The sequence below is a fragment of the Salmo salar genome, chromosome 01 (genome assembly GCF_965601325.2).
Source record: "Salmo salar chromosome 01, fSalSal1, whole genome shotgun sequence".
Taxonomy (NCBI): Eukaryota; Metazoa; Chordata; class Actinopteri; order Salmoniformes; family Salmonidae; genus Salmo; species Salmo salar.
In genome coordinates this window covers 85,977,481-85,993,493 of record NC_138291.1, presented here as the reverse complement: position 1 = coordinate 85,993,493, position 16,013 = coordinate 85,977,481, and the positions used below count along the sequence as shown (strand labels likewise).

At 42.7% G+C, this 16,013-nt stretch overlaps 2 protein-coding genes across 2 annotated transcripts in view; both read right to left on the bottom strand.

The window, feature by feature from the left end:
- Positions 1-2,332, bottom strand: part of adkb (adenosine kinase b) — a gene marked incomplete at its 5' end in the record, with an annotated part of 290,820 nt that extends 288,488 nt beyond the window's left edge. The window contains 3 exon segments of the mRNA NM_001165301.1: positions 642-695; positions 785-859; positions 2,259-2,332. Of these exon segments, the coding sequence (NP_001158773.1) occupies positions 642-695; positions 785-859; positions 2,259-2,272 (143 nt within the window).
- A 3,215-nt stretch (positions 2,333-5,547) lies between these two features.
- Positions 5,548-16,013, bottom strand: part of LOC106611807 (vinculin) — a 75,964-nt gene continuing 65,498 nt past the window's right edge. The window contains exons 13-22 of the mRNA XM_014212402.3: positions 15,554-15,682; positions 14,548-14,697; positions 12,712-12,820; positions 12,431-12,609; positions 11,534-11,657; positions 11,112-11,239; positions 10,681-10,866; positions 10,247-10,450; positions 9,710-9,814; positions 5,548-9,158 (exon numbers count right to left, since the gene is read on the bottom strand). Of these exons, the coding sequence (XP_014067877.1) occupies positions 9,012-9,158; positions 9,710-9,814; positions 10,247-10,450; positions 10,681-10,866; positions 11,112-11,239; positions 11,534-11,657; positions 12,431-12,609; positions 12,712-12,820; positions 14,548-14,697; positions 15,554-15,682 (1,461 nt within the window). The 3' untranslated portion in view covers positions 5,548-9,011. The remainder of the gene's footprint in view (positions 9,159-9,709; positions 9,815-10,246; positions 10,451-10,680; positions 10,867-11,111; positions 11,240-11,533; positions 11,658-12,430; positions 12,610-12,711; positions 12,821-14,547; positions 14,698-15,553; positions 15,683-16,013) is intronic.

Genomic DNA, 16,013 nt, shown 5'->3' with positions numbered 1-16,013 from the left:
GTGTAGCTATTAGCTCCTCCAGCAGAATCTATATTTAGACTACACAGATGTTCACAGAGAGAATCATCCCTCTACAGTCAGTATCAAAGTTACAACTGTTGCGAAGTGCATGCAATTCAATAGCGCACAGCCTACATTTCAACAATACATTATTCAAGTCCTCTAATTCCTTATCGAAATCCATGAGCCATATATTTCTAATAGTCTACCATTTGGCAGCTTGGATGGTGAACTGTAGTAGAATAACGGAGTCAGTGTCGGGGTGCATTCTTGTGCCTAACGGCCGCATCATGGTGAAGGTAGCATGGGTGTGCCATGGCCATGCTTGGGGACCTCCAGATCAAGTGCAGTTGCCCCGTTACGAAAGGCAGATTTATAGACACCCAGGATATCTCCCAAATTGCACCCTATTCTGTATATAGTGCACTGCTTTTGACCAGGGCCTATAAAGTCGCATACTAATTAGGGAACAGAGTGACATTTGGGACACTCCCAGTCAGCTATTTTGAGTGCTGCTTATTATGCCAAGATGCTTCTGGAGAAGTATGAATAAACGCTAGTTGACTAAATTTGAGAGTAAAAAGTCAATATTGAAGTGTGTGTGTTGAATTAAGTCGCTGTTTTAGCGGTCCGTTACTCACATGGCTTTATGCTTGTCCTCCGCCAGTATCTGGTCGTTGGGCTTCAGTCCATACCTATTGAGACGGAAGCAATATTAAAATAATAGTATCATTTTATAGGATGCATGGTTAGCTTAATCTAAATGGTTATGTTCAAAACTCACTTGTCGAGGAAGTCCTTGTCCACAACAGCTGAGATGTCCAGCAGGGGGTTGCCCATCCCAAATAGAGCATTTTCACTGTGGAGAGAAAAGCATGACTCAGACACTCCAGTCGGCCTCATCCCCACATCTGGTGTGACAAAGAGTAAATAAAAGCAGTGAAAGCGCTGAAATCCCAAAGTCTTCAGACAATGTTGCCTAAAATGGTGGAATGGCAAATCCCTTAATCGAAACCATGAACATGTTCAGTTCCCCACAGGTTGTGACCAGACGGCCTTCCCTGTGGCTCAGTTGGTAGAGCATGGTGTTTGCAACGCCAGCATGGTGTGTGCAATGCCAGGGTTGTGGGTTCGATTCCCACGGTGGGCCAGTACAACAAAAAAATTAAATGCATGAAATTAAATGTATACATTCACTACTGTAAGTCGCTCTGGATAAGAGCGTCTGCTAAAATAACAAAACCCCCCCCAAAAAACAAAGATCTAGGGCCAGCCAAGTGAGGCAGCATGACACCTGTCCCTGTGTTTCTGTGGTGGCTCTGTTACCAGTAGAGCGCACTTGAGGAAGTCCTGTGCTCCTCAGAGTGAAAGGGGTTAAGACAAGTCAAGTCTGTCATCTGAGCTGTTCCCTGTGAGCAACACGTGGGACACATGAGGCATCCTGTACTGAAGAGAGAACACAGGATCTAAGCAGAGGCAAACATATGCATGTCTCACTCTCAAAATCATTCTATCAAACTAAACCATATCCTCTGAACTATCAGTCTTATAAGAGGAGAACAACATAAGAGTGCTGATCTAGGATCAGTTTTGCCTTTTAGATAATAATGAATAAGATTACATGGACAGGGAGGACCTAATCCTAGATCAGCACTTCTACTCAGACAGAATATAAATGCATGATGCAACTGTGTTGGTTATGAAGAATCGCACTAAACCCCTATGGGTGTTTCAGCACACTACGGAGAGCCTAAAGTGTTTTATTCCACTGACAGCATCCTCTTTTAGGCACATGCAGCTATCACATAGGCACATGTGGAGCTCATGTGTCACCTAACTAACAGCTGAAGGCCTATATAGGAACTTCACCCCATGCATGCATGCACACACAAAGAGCAAACCTGAAAAATGCAGGCCAGTGCACATTCCATAATGCATTTAAACTCCATATAGGCAGTAACTGAGGGTACATTTATTTTAATCACACACTTTGAAAGATATTGTTATCTTTGACAAGGTTTCATAGCTTTGAAAGGTTATGGTCACGGTCTACTCTTATGACAAGATCACAACTGAGCCTCAAATCCTGCAGTTTCTTCCATGTCATTCCCTAACATGAAGTCCATAGGATATAGCCGATCACTATGATGTTTCAGTTATTCCCTTTTGATCTAACCATTATCACTGGAATAACAGGAGAAACATGACACATAATATACAAAAAAAATATTTCCTTCCCAGCAATATAACAATCTTACCTTGCAGTAGTCATTGTGTCAGTTTAGGTTGATTATAGCTTTAGCCTAACAAACTGGTGAAGCTACTACTCAATTCCATCCAGTAATAGCAGCGTGCTAATTTCGCAGCAATTTTGACTAAAACTGGAACCTCCTCGAATACCGTTTCCCAAAACGGATTGGCTTGAACTGCACTGGGCGGCGCGATATCATTTTTTTTCTAGGTATGTGGTTGGCTGCACACGTAACCTATTTTGAGTCCTTACCACATTTGCCTAGCTAGTTACTTAAATAAACATTAGCGTTGCCTAACTGATACTTTGTTGCACATACTGATTAATAGCCGATGTACAACGTATCCATTTTGCATCATGCATGGAAAATGCAGCTGTGGTTTGGGATACAAAGCTTGGACCGTCATGGCCACCATATAAGCATTATGGTGCTCTCTGATGCTAGAATTTAAGCATAGCAGCAGAATGACAACTTGTGTAATCACGTTTCAGAACAAGATATTATGCTAATCAATTTATTAACACGGGCCAATATTGTTGCACGTGGAAATTAATAGCATTCTTGCTAGCTACCTGAACCAGTATCGCACAGATCGATACTGCTTCACTAGCTACCCACCCATCTCTGTGCTTGTTTACGAAGCATCACTACAAAGCCATCATTTATCAGCATCTTATACACACCTGAGCATTGAGTTTCTAAATACGGTTCGATAGTTACACACTTACCCAAGTGCTTTATCTGTCACTTTGCCTTTCTCCATGTTGGCTTCTACAACCGCACTAATCTCTGCAGACACAACGACCGTTTTATTGGACAAAAATCTATCACATGCTGGCTTGAGATATTGCCTGAATTAAAAAACATTTGTGACTCGCTATTCCAGAGTGAGACAGCTTTGATTTCGACTTATAATCAATAGAAAAATGTAGGTGACTTTAGCTAATATCGAGATCACCTGCACCAACCTGGTCTCAGAGCATTTCGTATTATTTTGTACGTATATCCTAGACGTCCTATTAATACATTAAAATATAACCTCAACATGTAAAGCTTATTTCTCTCAAATTTGTTTACATCCCTGTTAGTGAGCATTTCTCCTTTGCCAAGGTAATCCATCCACCTGACAGGTGTGACATATAAGGCACACCTGTTAATTGAAATGTATTCCAGGTGACAACCTCATGAAGCTGGTTGCAATAATGCCAAGAGTGTGCAAAGCTGTCATCAAGGGGGTGGATACTTTGAACAATCTCAAATCTAAAATATATTTTGATTTATTTAACACTTTTTTGATTACTACATGACTCCGTGTGTTATTTCATAGTTTTGATGTCTTCCCTATTATTCTACAATGTAGAAAATAGTCAAAATAAAGAAAAACCTTTGAATGAGTACGTGTTCCAAAACCTTTTGACCAGTAGTGTATGTACATGTAGGAACTTTATAATAAATCCACAATAATCTCCTTTGTCTTGATCACGTTGAGGGAGAGGTTGTTATCCTGGCCTACCACTATTGTGTCATCGGCAAACTTAAGGATGGTGTTGGAGTCTTGCTTGGCCATGCAATCATGAGTGAACAGGGAGTACAGGAAGGGTCTGAGCACGCACCCCTGAGGGGCCCCCGTGTTGAGGATCAGCGTGTTGCCTACCCTTACCCCCTGGGGGTGGCCCGTTAGGAAGTCCAGGATCCAGTTGCAGAGTGAGGTGTTTAGTCCCAGGGTCCTTAGCTTAGTGATGAGCTTTGAGGGCACTATGGTGTTGAACGCTGAGCTGTAGTCAATGAATAGCATTCTCACGTAGGTGTTCCTTTTGTCCAGGTGGGAAAGGACAGTGTGGAGAGCAATAGAGATTGTGTCATCTGTAGATCTATTGAGGCAGAATGCAAATTGGAGTGGGTCTAGGGTTACTGGAATAATGGTGTTGATGTGAGCCATGACCAGCCTTCCAAAGCACTTCATGGCTACAGACGTGTGTGCTACAGGTCGGTAGTCATTTAGGCAGGTTACCTTGGTGTTCTTGGGCACAGCGACTATTGTTGTCTGCTTGAAACATGTTGATCTTACAGACTCGGTCAGGGACAAGTTGAAAATATCAGTGAAGACACTTGTCAGTTGGTCAACGCATGCTCGGAGTACACGTCCAAGTAATCCATCTGGCCCTGCGGCCTTGTGAATGTTGACTTGTTTAAAGATTTTACTCACAAAGGCTACAGAATCCGTGATCACACAGTCGTCCGGAACAGCTGATGCTCTCATGCATGCTTCAGTGTTGCTTGCATAGAAGTTATTTAGCTCGTCTGGTAGGCTTGTGTCACTGGTCAGCTCGCGGCTGTGCTTCCCTTTGGAGTCTGTAATAGTTAACAAGCCCTATCTGTGTAGTACAATATTTTGCAAGCCCTGCCTGTGTAGTGCAAGCGGAGCCTGTGTAGTACAATTCAATCTTAGTCCTGTATTGATGCTTTGCCTGTTTAATGGTTTGTCAGAGGGCATAGCAGGATTTCTTATAAGCATCCGGGTTAGAGTCCCACTCCTTGAATGCGGCAACTCTACCCTTTAGCTCAGTGCGGATGTTGCCTGTAATCCATGGCATCTGGTTGGGGTATGTACGGTCACTGTGGGGACGACGTTGTTGATGCACTTATTGATGAAGCCAGTGACTGATGTGGGATTTGTGAGATTTGTTTATGACAGTTTGCGGTGGAACACATGAACATGCACCGAATCCAGGTGAAAGATATGATTTCTTATTGATGCCACTTGTTAAATCCACTTCAATCAGTGTAGATCAGGATGTAAGTGATATGGAAAATATGGAGAGATGGAATGTGGGTTCTTCCCTCAGTCAATGAGCTGAGGTTGTCGGTTAAAAGTTCTACAAGTTAAGAATACCGTAACAGAGAGATATCTTTCGTCCCGTCAGAGGGGGAAGGGCTGACTAGTCCTTGGGTATTGTGCTTTCCTTGTGTTCCTGGACCATTTGCCATGCAGCTCCAGGTGGCAGGGAAGACATTAATTAGGGCCGTGCCTACAAATGTAAATGTATCACTACTGTTATAACAAGGATTACTGTGTTATAAACCTATGGCAATTTCGTGTTATAAATAAGAGAGGAATTGTTGTTAGGAATCTTAAATGCTTTATTACAAAATAATGTGAACAATACCAAAAAGCAGTACTTGACTCTAATATCATATTTCACTTTGTACCCATCTTATAAATAATCACAAAAATGTGTCTGAACAGAATTATAATGTCTTGAGTAGTGCTTACTACAAAGTAGATACAAAACAATTTCCTGTAAATGAATTGTTTATTATTGCAATCAGTCTTTTTATTACAAGGCACATCAGATGGTTTTGTAGGGTCTCAGTATCTTCATCTACACATTCAAACTGCACTGGTCTTATTGAGACACACAAAAAAAAACATTTTAAAAACATCCAACCATTTGTACCAGCTGTGTTAGCAACTGTAAGGGTTAGTTTAGTGTAGTTCGAAGATATAAGAGGAAAAGAAGGCATTGAACTTAAACACACTGGTAGTCTCACGGACGAGAGACTACCTGGACATAGTGTCAGCTTAGTCAAGTACTCGGCTTAATACAGTAATCAGAAGCTAACCCACAAACTGTCCACACCGCCTTTATCCCCCATAGCCAGACCTCATCTTCAAAGTATTTGAATGATCATTCATTAATGTTTCACAAAATTGGCTCTGCAGTGCACACCACGTTATGTCAAGACACAGTTTAAACATTACAGTACAGTTGGCCTCTAGTCAGGCTAAAACACAGAGACTGGCTTGCTATAGTTTCTCTGAGAAGTACAAAGTAGAGGGCCAGACCAGAGGGAGACCTAAGGTCTACATGTAATCGCAATGCAACATGGTGAAAAATCAAGCTAGTCCAGAAACTGACAGAGTTGAATGCAAGTCATCTTAATGGATATTTAATTTCAATCGTCAACTCTTTTGTACGCTAAATGGTTGTAAACATTATAAGTTAATAAGACATTATCTTTGCAATGTGTCTGAAGATCTAGCCCTTATGTTTTCCAACAGCGCAGATATAATAAACCTCAAAACATAAAAAAATATATTTAAGAAGTTAATGGTGGAACAAACTTAGCCTGAGTGCTAGTCTGTTTAGTGCTATCATGCCAACTCCGGTGCGAAGAGCACAAACAGATTTGGGACCAGGCTAGAATAAACTCTGACAGTCCTGACAATAAAAAAATTAAAAACATTGCTACAAAAACCAACTCACTATCTACAGTTGAAGTCGGAAGTTTACATACACCGTAGCCAAATTTAAACTAATTTTTTCACAATTCCTGACATTTTATCCTAGTAAAAATTCACTGTCTTAGGTCAGTTAGGAACACCACTTTATTATAAGAATGTGAAATGTCAGAATAATAGTAGAGAGAACGATTTATTTCAGCTTTTATTTCTTTCATCACATTCCCAGTGGGTCAGAAGTTTACATACAATCAATTAGTATTTGGTAGCATTTTCTTTCAATTGTTTAACCTGGGTAGCCTTCCACAAGCTTCCCACAATAAGTGGGGTGAATTTTGGCCCATTTCTCCTGACAGAGTTGGTGTAACTGAGTCAGGTTTGTAGGCCTCCTTGCTCGCACACGCTTTTTCAGTTCTGCCTACAAATCTTCTATTGGATTGAGATCAGGGCTTTGTGATGGCCACTCCAATACCTTGACTTTGTTGTCCTTAAGCCATTTTGCCACAACTTTGGAAATATGCTTGGGGTCATTGTCCATTTGGAAGACCCATTTGCAACCAAGCTTTAACTTCCTGATTTATGTCTTGAGATGTTGCTTCAATATATCCCCATAATTTTCCTCCCTCATGACGCCATCTATTTTGTGAAGTGCACCAGTCCCTCCTGCAGCAAAGCACCTCCACAACATGATGCTGCCACCCCCGTGCTTCACGGTTGGGATGATGTTCTTCGGCTTGCAAGCCTCCCCCTTTTTCCTCCAAACATAACAATGGTCATTATGGCCAAACAGTTCTATTTTTGTTTCATCAGACCAGAGGACATTTCTCCAAAAAGTAACCCCTGATGTCTCCCAATGGTGGCTCCCTGTAGGGAGACAGCGTGGCAGACATGGTCCAAGTCTGCTGGTCTGTCATGGCCAGTTTGTACTATCATGACACTAAGCAAGACCCAAATGCAGACACAGGAGGCAGATGGTTGGAGTTTAAGATGTTTAATAAATCCAAAGGGAATAGGCAAAAAGTATCATGTGTCCCCATGTGCAGTTGCAAACTGTAGTCTGGCTTTTTTTTATGGCGGTTTTGGAGCAGTGGCTTCTTCCTTGCTGAGCGGTGTTTCAGGTTATGTCGATATAGGACTCGTTTTATTGTGGATATAGATACTTTTGTACCGGTTTCCTCCAGCATCTTCACAAGGTCCTTTGCTGTTGTTCTGGGATTGATTTGCACTTTTCGCACCAAAGTACGTTCATCTCTAGGAGACAGAATGCGTTTCCTTCCTGAGCGGTATGACGGCTGCATGGTCCCATGGTGTTTATACTTGCGTACTATTGTTTGTACAGATGAACGTGGTACCTTCAGGCATTTGGAAGTTGCTCCCAAGGATGAACCAGACTTATGGAGGTGTACAATTTATTTTCTGAGGTCTTGGCTGATTTTCCCATGATGTCAAGCAAAGAGGCACTGAGTTTGAAGGTAGGCCTTGAAATACATCCACAGGTACACCTCCAATTGACTCAAATGATGTCAATTAGCCTATCAGAAGCTTCTAAAGCCATGACATCATTTTCTGGAATTTTCCAAGCTGTTTAAAGGCACAGTCAACTTAGTGTATGTAAACGTATGATCCACTGGAATTGTGATACAGTAAATTATAATTGAAATATTCTGTCTGTAAACAATTTTTGGAAAAATTACTTGTGTCATACACAAAGTAGATGTCCCAACCGACTTGCCAAAACTATAGTTCGTTAACAAGAAATTTGTAGAGTGGTTAAAAAACAAGTTTTAATGACTCAAATCTAAGTGTATGTAAACTTCCGACTTCAACTGTAATACAAATATGGAACAGGGAATAGTGTTTATTTTTCCATTTCTAGAACAGACATAATAACCACTGAATGATATATATTTGCGTGTAGAGCTCAGCATAACGATACGCTCAAACCAACTCCCATTGAGTTGGATGTGCTTTTATCCTAGCAACTGTGAACGAATGCACAATGCAGATAGTGAAATTAAGAACCAGTATAAAGACATACAAACGTCTTCCAAGACAAATCTTTAATGCTAAAATGTTTACTTAGATTTGGGGCTACTGTATGTTTAAATGAGATTGGTAATAGTACTCCTTTAATCTTACTGGATAAGAAAATAAAACCTCTAAACACCGTTTACAGACAGGTATGGGATTGACACTGACTGATAAATAGTGTATTCAGTATTAACTCACTCTTTTTACCCCAACCAGGCAGGGTTTTCATTCATTGTAGCTTGGAATTAGTATGTATGTGTCCATCAAATCTATTGCTCAAAGGGTCTGGGTCTTTTTTTCTTCTTAACAAGCTGGGCCTTGAGCAGAGGAACAGAATAATCCGTGTCCCAAATGGCAACCTATTGTATTCCCTATTTAGTACACTACTTTTTACCAGACATGAGCCCAAGTCAAAAGTAGTGCCCTACATAGGGAATAGAATGCCATTTGGGACGTAGTTGAACGGACAGTTGGCCCGTCTCTTCTTATTGGTACCAGGGTGTCTTACGGATCCAATGGAGAGTGAAGCCTGCATCTGTCCGGATCTTGATGGAGGCAGCCTCAGCCTCTCTTACCGTCTCCTTCACAGACTGCATCAGGTTCTGGGCATTGTGAACCAACATCTCTGTGGCCTGGGAGAGGGGTAAGGAAAGAAAAATGTTGGTCACATTTTACATGAAGTTGTTCTTGTGTAGTAACACTGTAATTACACTAGTAATAACATGCTATTTATATCAGTGTTTCCCCTATATTTATTTAGCAGCAACGGCCCACCGATGATAAATTGTTTTTTAAAATACATATATTTCTGCTGATATACACTTTTAAATGGATAGCTGTTGGCTCAATGACTGGAAGTCTATGGGAACAGCTAGCATGTCATTGCGCTAAGTAGCAATGAACCCCCCCCCCCCCCCCCCACCCTTGCCACCACTGCTGAAAGAAATCCTAGGGGAAACACTGTACATTGTAACATTACTGTTACATTGTACTTGAGTACATTTCACAGTAAATTTCAAGTTGAAATGTTCGAGTGTTTTTCTGTAATTACACATGTGGAATAGTGTTCCTTATTCCACTTGTATAATTACAGAAACCACTTAACTTCATTACAATGTAATTCCAAATGCAAAAAGGTAGCTTTGGTTGATGTGTGTTATCCAATGATCTCCAGTGTACTGACCTGCTCTGACTCCTCCTCGCTGATGTTGGTACGACCCAACATGGTGGCCTTGACTGTGGAGAGGATCTTGAGCTGTGTGCTAATGGTGGGGATCCGCTCACACACCTGGAACACAGAGAAGTTTATTTAAGTTCAAGTTCCGAGAAACCAGTCAGAGACATGAAGATAAAAAACAGAAAACAAGTGTAATTTATTTCAAATGATCTACCCTAAATTAAATCACGAGGACAGGGTGGAAATTCAATTATCTTTAGTCCTACAACTCCAACACGAATATATTGTTGTCCTTTCTATGGTCTTTCCAGAGCTGCTGCTGCTCCTCAAGAAAAACCTGAGAGAGCAGTCTGAAAGTCTTGCTTCCTCCGTCCTTGTTTGCTCAATTCATCCATTAGCAGAATATTGGACCAGATGAAACCCTGATGAAGGCAGCATAGCTATCAAAACTTTGGTATTTATTCAATTTATTGCATCATAGCCATGAGAGTTAGCATTTTGTTTTCTAAGAAGACTGGACCAGGAACCAGTCGGTCAGCTGACCTGGAGTAGGTTGGTCCGGATGCGTTTGTCTGTGCACTGCTTGGCCACCTCCTTGGCCAGCCTCGTGACCTCGTCTGAGGCCTTGGCGATGTCTTTGGCACACTGGATGAGGGCACGCTTGTTCCCGCTGCCACCGCGCACCAGACGGGACATCTCAGCCATGAGCAGGGCCATTCTCTTGGCTGCACCGATGATATCGTTACCCTGAAAAATATGACAAAAACCAAGGCATTAAATTGGACATATGACAACACAGCTGGGGTGGATTCCGTGTCCAGTGTAATTGTTCAGTATACATGTATATGTACATGTCACACTTCCTAAATGGCACCAAATTATGGCTAGTCTGAATCTGCTCTGCTATGGTTTTCTGGTTGCAATAAACTTCACTTTGAACACCAACATGTAACTAACTGTATGTGCTGTTAGCTCACCTTGCTAGACCACTTGCGGGCCTCCTCGTGGAGCTGCCTGGCGGCCATCATCATGGGCTCGCTCACCATCTCTCCCAATACCTGCTCTGGGAAGTCCTCGTCCTTCTCCTCTGGGGGAGGGGGTCTGGGGGGAGGAACCTCACCCTCGGGGAGAGGGGGTTTGGGTGGGGCGGGCTCGTCGCTGACCTGGCGTGTATTCAGATAGGTGAAACGTTCAGAATGTTGCAGACAGAAATGAATCCCTCTACTCTGCATGGCAGATAATCATATCCGTTCTAACAAATATATATTTTTTTATATGAACGTTCTGAAACCCCATTTGTACACCACTGAACAAAACCCTGGTGTTGGCAGTGCAGGACTGTAAAGTCTTTTGTGACAGATGCTGATGTGAAAAGAGCTTTATAAATGAATTTGATTGATCGACTTACGTGCAGCTGATGCAGATCAGGAGGTGGTGGTGGTGGGAAGTCTGGTTCCTGTGGCTGGAAGGCATCTCTCACAATAGCAACGGCACCCAGGATTCGATAGCCTGAGTCCAGGAAGCCCTTCTGCAGACCTGGACACCACAGAGGAAGAAGGAGATACATATAGGCCTTACAAACAGGATATTAGACAAAGGCCGCAAAAGCTGCCGTGTGGTAGCAGTAACACATTGACAGACCCCAAAACCATAACACCATCAACTGAACCTTAACTTTTGACAATCACAGATTCAGAAATTGACAGAATGAGTCTTTATATTTAGTATTAGGTCATGTTGGAAAGCTGAACACAGGTAGCTATAACAGCAGGTTATACAGTAAAATGATCAAACACATCCTAAATGTCTGGTAACTGCCTTGGAACATACTTGGATCTGTGATGTTCCCAGCTACAGCCTTGGCGTCCATCACCATGGGAGAGATGGTCCGGCTGAGCTCATCAGATGCAGCCTTCACTATCTCTCTGAACTTAGGATCCTCAGAGTTCTCCACCTAGGAAAGAAAGTGTATTCATGCATTTCTATTTTGAATCCTTTTCATATTATCTCTTTTAAGCTGAACTGCAATTCAGTTGTCTGAAGGAAGGCCCTAAGAATTGTCAAAGACCCCAGCCACCCCAGTCATAGACTGTTCTCTCTACTACCGCATGGCAAGCGGTACCAGAGTGCCAAGTCTAGGACAAAAAGGCTTCTCAACAGTTTTTACCCCAAGCCATAAGACTCCTGAACAGGTAATCCAATGGCTACCCGGACTATCTGCATTGTGTCCCGCCATCCACCACCCGCCAACCCCTCTTTTACGCTACTGCTACTCTCTGTTCATCATATATGCATAGTCACTTTAACCATATCTACATGTACATACCACCTCAATCAGCCTGACTAACTGGTGTCTGTATGTAGCCTCGCTACTTTTATAGCCTCGCTACTGTATATAGCCTGTCTTTTTACTGTTGTTTTATTTCTTTACCTACCCATTGTTCACCAAATACCTTTTTTGCACTATTGGTTAGAGCCTGTAAGTAAGCATTTCACTGTAAGGTCTACACCTGTTGTATTCAGCGCACGTGACAAATAAACTTTGATTTGATTTGTATTCTAATCTGCTAAAGTGCACCATTGTGGCATGTGTTTGTATGCTTATGCATCTGCATTGCTTGCTCTTTGGGGTTTTAGGCTGGGTATCTGTAAATCACTTTGTGACAAATGCTGATGTAAAAAGGGCTTTAGAAAATAAATGTGATTGTAAATAAAAATGATCTATACCTCCCGTTTCGCCACCAGGAGGATTCGGTTGGCCCGCCGGGCGATGCTAGTTGCCCCTGCCACTAACATCTGGGGCTGGTGGTTAGCCATGGCCACACGACACTTATCCAGGTCTTTCTTAATGGCCTCCTCAGAGGCATTCAACAGAGACTTGGTGTCTATGGCCTCGTCCACCAAACCTAGAGACAGAGAAGACATCATTCTTAGTGCTTATAACGAAGTGACCACAACGCCCACTTTTTGTAATCAACGACAAATGACACAAGATGGTCTGGCACTACCTGTCATTTTCTCCACGTTGTCAATCCACTGGTTCTTCATGGTCTCAAAGTGCTCATATGCAGCCTGGTTGCCTGGGTTTCTCAGCAGGATACGGGCTGCAGAGACCACCTAGAAAATAACGTTCCCATCAGGAAAAAAGAAAATATAGGAAATAGGGGTCAACTGACCAAGGCCAAATTAATCGTCCCTATGTCACTACGGCATAAGCACCACACAAATGTTGATCATGTTGCACAAAACACAAACACAGCTACTCCACTGGTGTAGCACAGTTTCTCTGGACCCCTGCAAAGTCAGAGTTTGGGCCCCTCCCCTTCCTAAAAAAAACAACTAAATGTATAGACTACCAATTGCTGTCTGTGGTTCTGAAATGTCAATGTTTACGCTGCTGCCTATCGATAGGCTATCAGATGATGTGGTGCTAATGCTTGGCTATAGCTTTGCTTTAATGGATACATGTTCATTTGTATTTGCTCGTAATTTTCTCACGTTAAGCCTAACGTTTATGTTTCATGAAGCTATAGGCCTACAGTGTCACAATGCTGCTATTTAGAATGCTGGCTGGAGGCAATAATGTATTTAAAGTGGGAAATTCAAACATTGCAGATTGTAAAATGAATTTACGATGCAACAGCTTACTAATCAGTAACCAAAATATATTTTTGGGAATATACAAATTGTCCAGTAGGCCTTTCTGGAAGAGGAGGAGAAGGATGGCCGACAGTCTCACTAGAGGAACTGACCCTATTCTGGAGAGGAGGAACTCTCACTAGAGGAACTGACCCTATTCTGGAGAGGAGGAGGAGGAGGGACTCTCACTAGAGGAACTGACCCTATTCTGGAGAGGAGGAGGAGGAGGGACTCTCACTAGAGGAACTGACCCTATTCTGGAGAGGAGGAGGAGGAGGGACTCTCACTAGAGGAACTGACCCTATTCTGGAGAGGAGGAGGAGGAGGGACTCTCACTAGAGGAACTGACCCTATTCTGGAGAGGAGGAGGAGGAGGGACTCTCACTAGAGGAACTGACCCTATTCTGGAGAGGAGGAGGAGAGACTCTCACAAGGTGGTAGCTTGGCTGTTGTAGTTATCTTCAGTAATTTGGCACGAGCTTGATCAGATAAAACTTGTTTTTGTGCACCGCTTGGTCTTGCCTTATGTTTATCCATCTTGAACAACGCACTCACTCTCCATTCGAGTCCCACCTGATTCACCCACTCACTCTCCATCCGAGTCCCACCTGATTCACCCACTCACTCTCCATCCAAGTCCCACCTGACTCACCCACTCACTCTCCATCCGAGTCCCACCTGACTCACCCACCTACTCTCCATCCGAGTCCCACCTGATTCACCCACTCACTCTCCATCGGAGTCCCACCTGATTCACCCACTCACTCTCCATCCGAGTCCCACCTGACTCACCCACTCACTCTCCATCCGAGTCCCACCTGACTCACCCACTCACTCTCCATCCGAGTCCCACCTGATTAACTTAACTTTTTTTTTAAAACTTGATAGCCAATTAGGTGAGAAGGCCGAAATAGGCTAATTAGCTGCATGAAAACTACATTGACTGTCTGACTCATCTACTACCCATGTAGATTGAACAACACAAACACTTTGCTTGCTACATTTGTAAATTAAAAAAGGAGGGTTACTGTCAAAATTATTTATTACAAAAATGAATACAATTTAGACATAGCCGTGAGATGACAGGCGCATGGGCCCCCAGAGCATGTGGGCCCTCTCCCCTTGCGGGGGCTACGGGGATTTATGCTACACCAGTGACACACTCGCACACTTACACACACTCAAACAAACACACTGTCCCATACCTGTGGTGTCAGGTCCCTTGTAGACTTGACGGCAGCTTGGATCCCCTCCACAGTGCTCTTGTTAGCTGTTCCTACAGCAGCAGCCTTTTCTGCCGTTGCACCCAGCTTGTTGGCATGGTTCTCAAAGTTGGCCGCCCTCTCGTCAAACACCTAACATAACAGTGACAAATCATAGAATCATGAAACATAACGCAATATACACTGGGTGGTTCGAGCACTGACTGCTAATTAGCTGAAAGCCGTTGCAAATGAGACCGTATACTACGGGTATGAAAACATTTATTAGGTTTGTAACCAGTTTATAATAGCATTAAGGCACCTCAGGGGTTTGTGGTATATGGCCAATATACCATGGCTAAGGGCTGTACCCAGGCACTTCGCATTGCGTCGTGCATATATTGGCCACATACCACACCCCCTCGGGACTTATTGCTTAAATATAGTATACTATATGCCACTTAGCAAATGCTTACAGTGACAAAACAGAACGATAAAACATATTATTAAATATTAATCTTACATGATTACTTATGGTAAGACTTCCCTCTGGAAATGTAGTCTAAGTATTATTGAGTGACAAGTACATAAATGATTGAAAACTAATCAATAAGTCATCCATATGTGTATGATGATATGAATCTGCCAAATAAGTCACCATATTGCAGAGCCATATTATATGCATGCACGGTAAACTTACATTTCACGTTTTAGTCATTTAGCAGACGCTCTTATCCAGAGTGTCTTACAGGAGCAATTAGGGTTAAGTGCCTGGCTCAAGGGCACAGACAGATTTTTCACCTAGTCGGCTCGGGATTAGAACCAGCGTCCTTTCAGTTACTGGCCCAACTAGGCTACCTGCCGCCGTACACGCTTTAGAGCTCTTTATACTGCTCTGTTCATAGGTTGAGTGAATGAATGAGCCATGATGGAGTTACTGTAGGGAGAGACAGAGGGAGAGGGAGTAGAGTAAGAGAGGAAGGGGGAGAGAGAAAGATAAACCACCCACCTCGTCCCTGTTAGGGGCATCGGCCGGGGCGGTGGAGGCCACAGCGAGTAGTTTGATGGGAGTGGTCGTGTCGCTGAAGATGTCCGACACTTCGTGAGTCATAGCTTCCTGCATCTTTTCTTTGAGGTCCTGAGAAGACAAGTCCACACACACATGAGTTAGTAAGCATTAGACCAGCTTTAAAAGTATTACATGTTAACAATAGGCTCTTAGAACTCTTTTGTCAAGTGCTTTACATTGCAGCTCTGATCTATGGAAATACTACTACATCTGTGTGACATCGTTCAACAAAGGGGAATTCTTACTTCTTAATAAACAAAAGCTCATTTAGGTCACACTTTCTTTGGATATTCAGGATTTTCCATCTGTAGACACTCTAACGATGGTCATAGTATCAACAAACTATCTGTTGATAGGCAACTGCTTTCTAAGGTTATGTTTAGGTTTACGATAAGGGTTT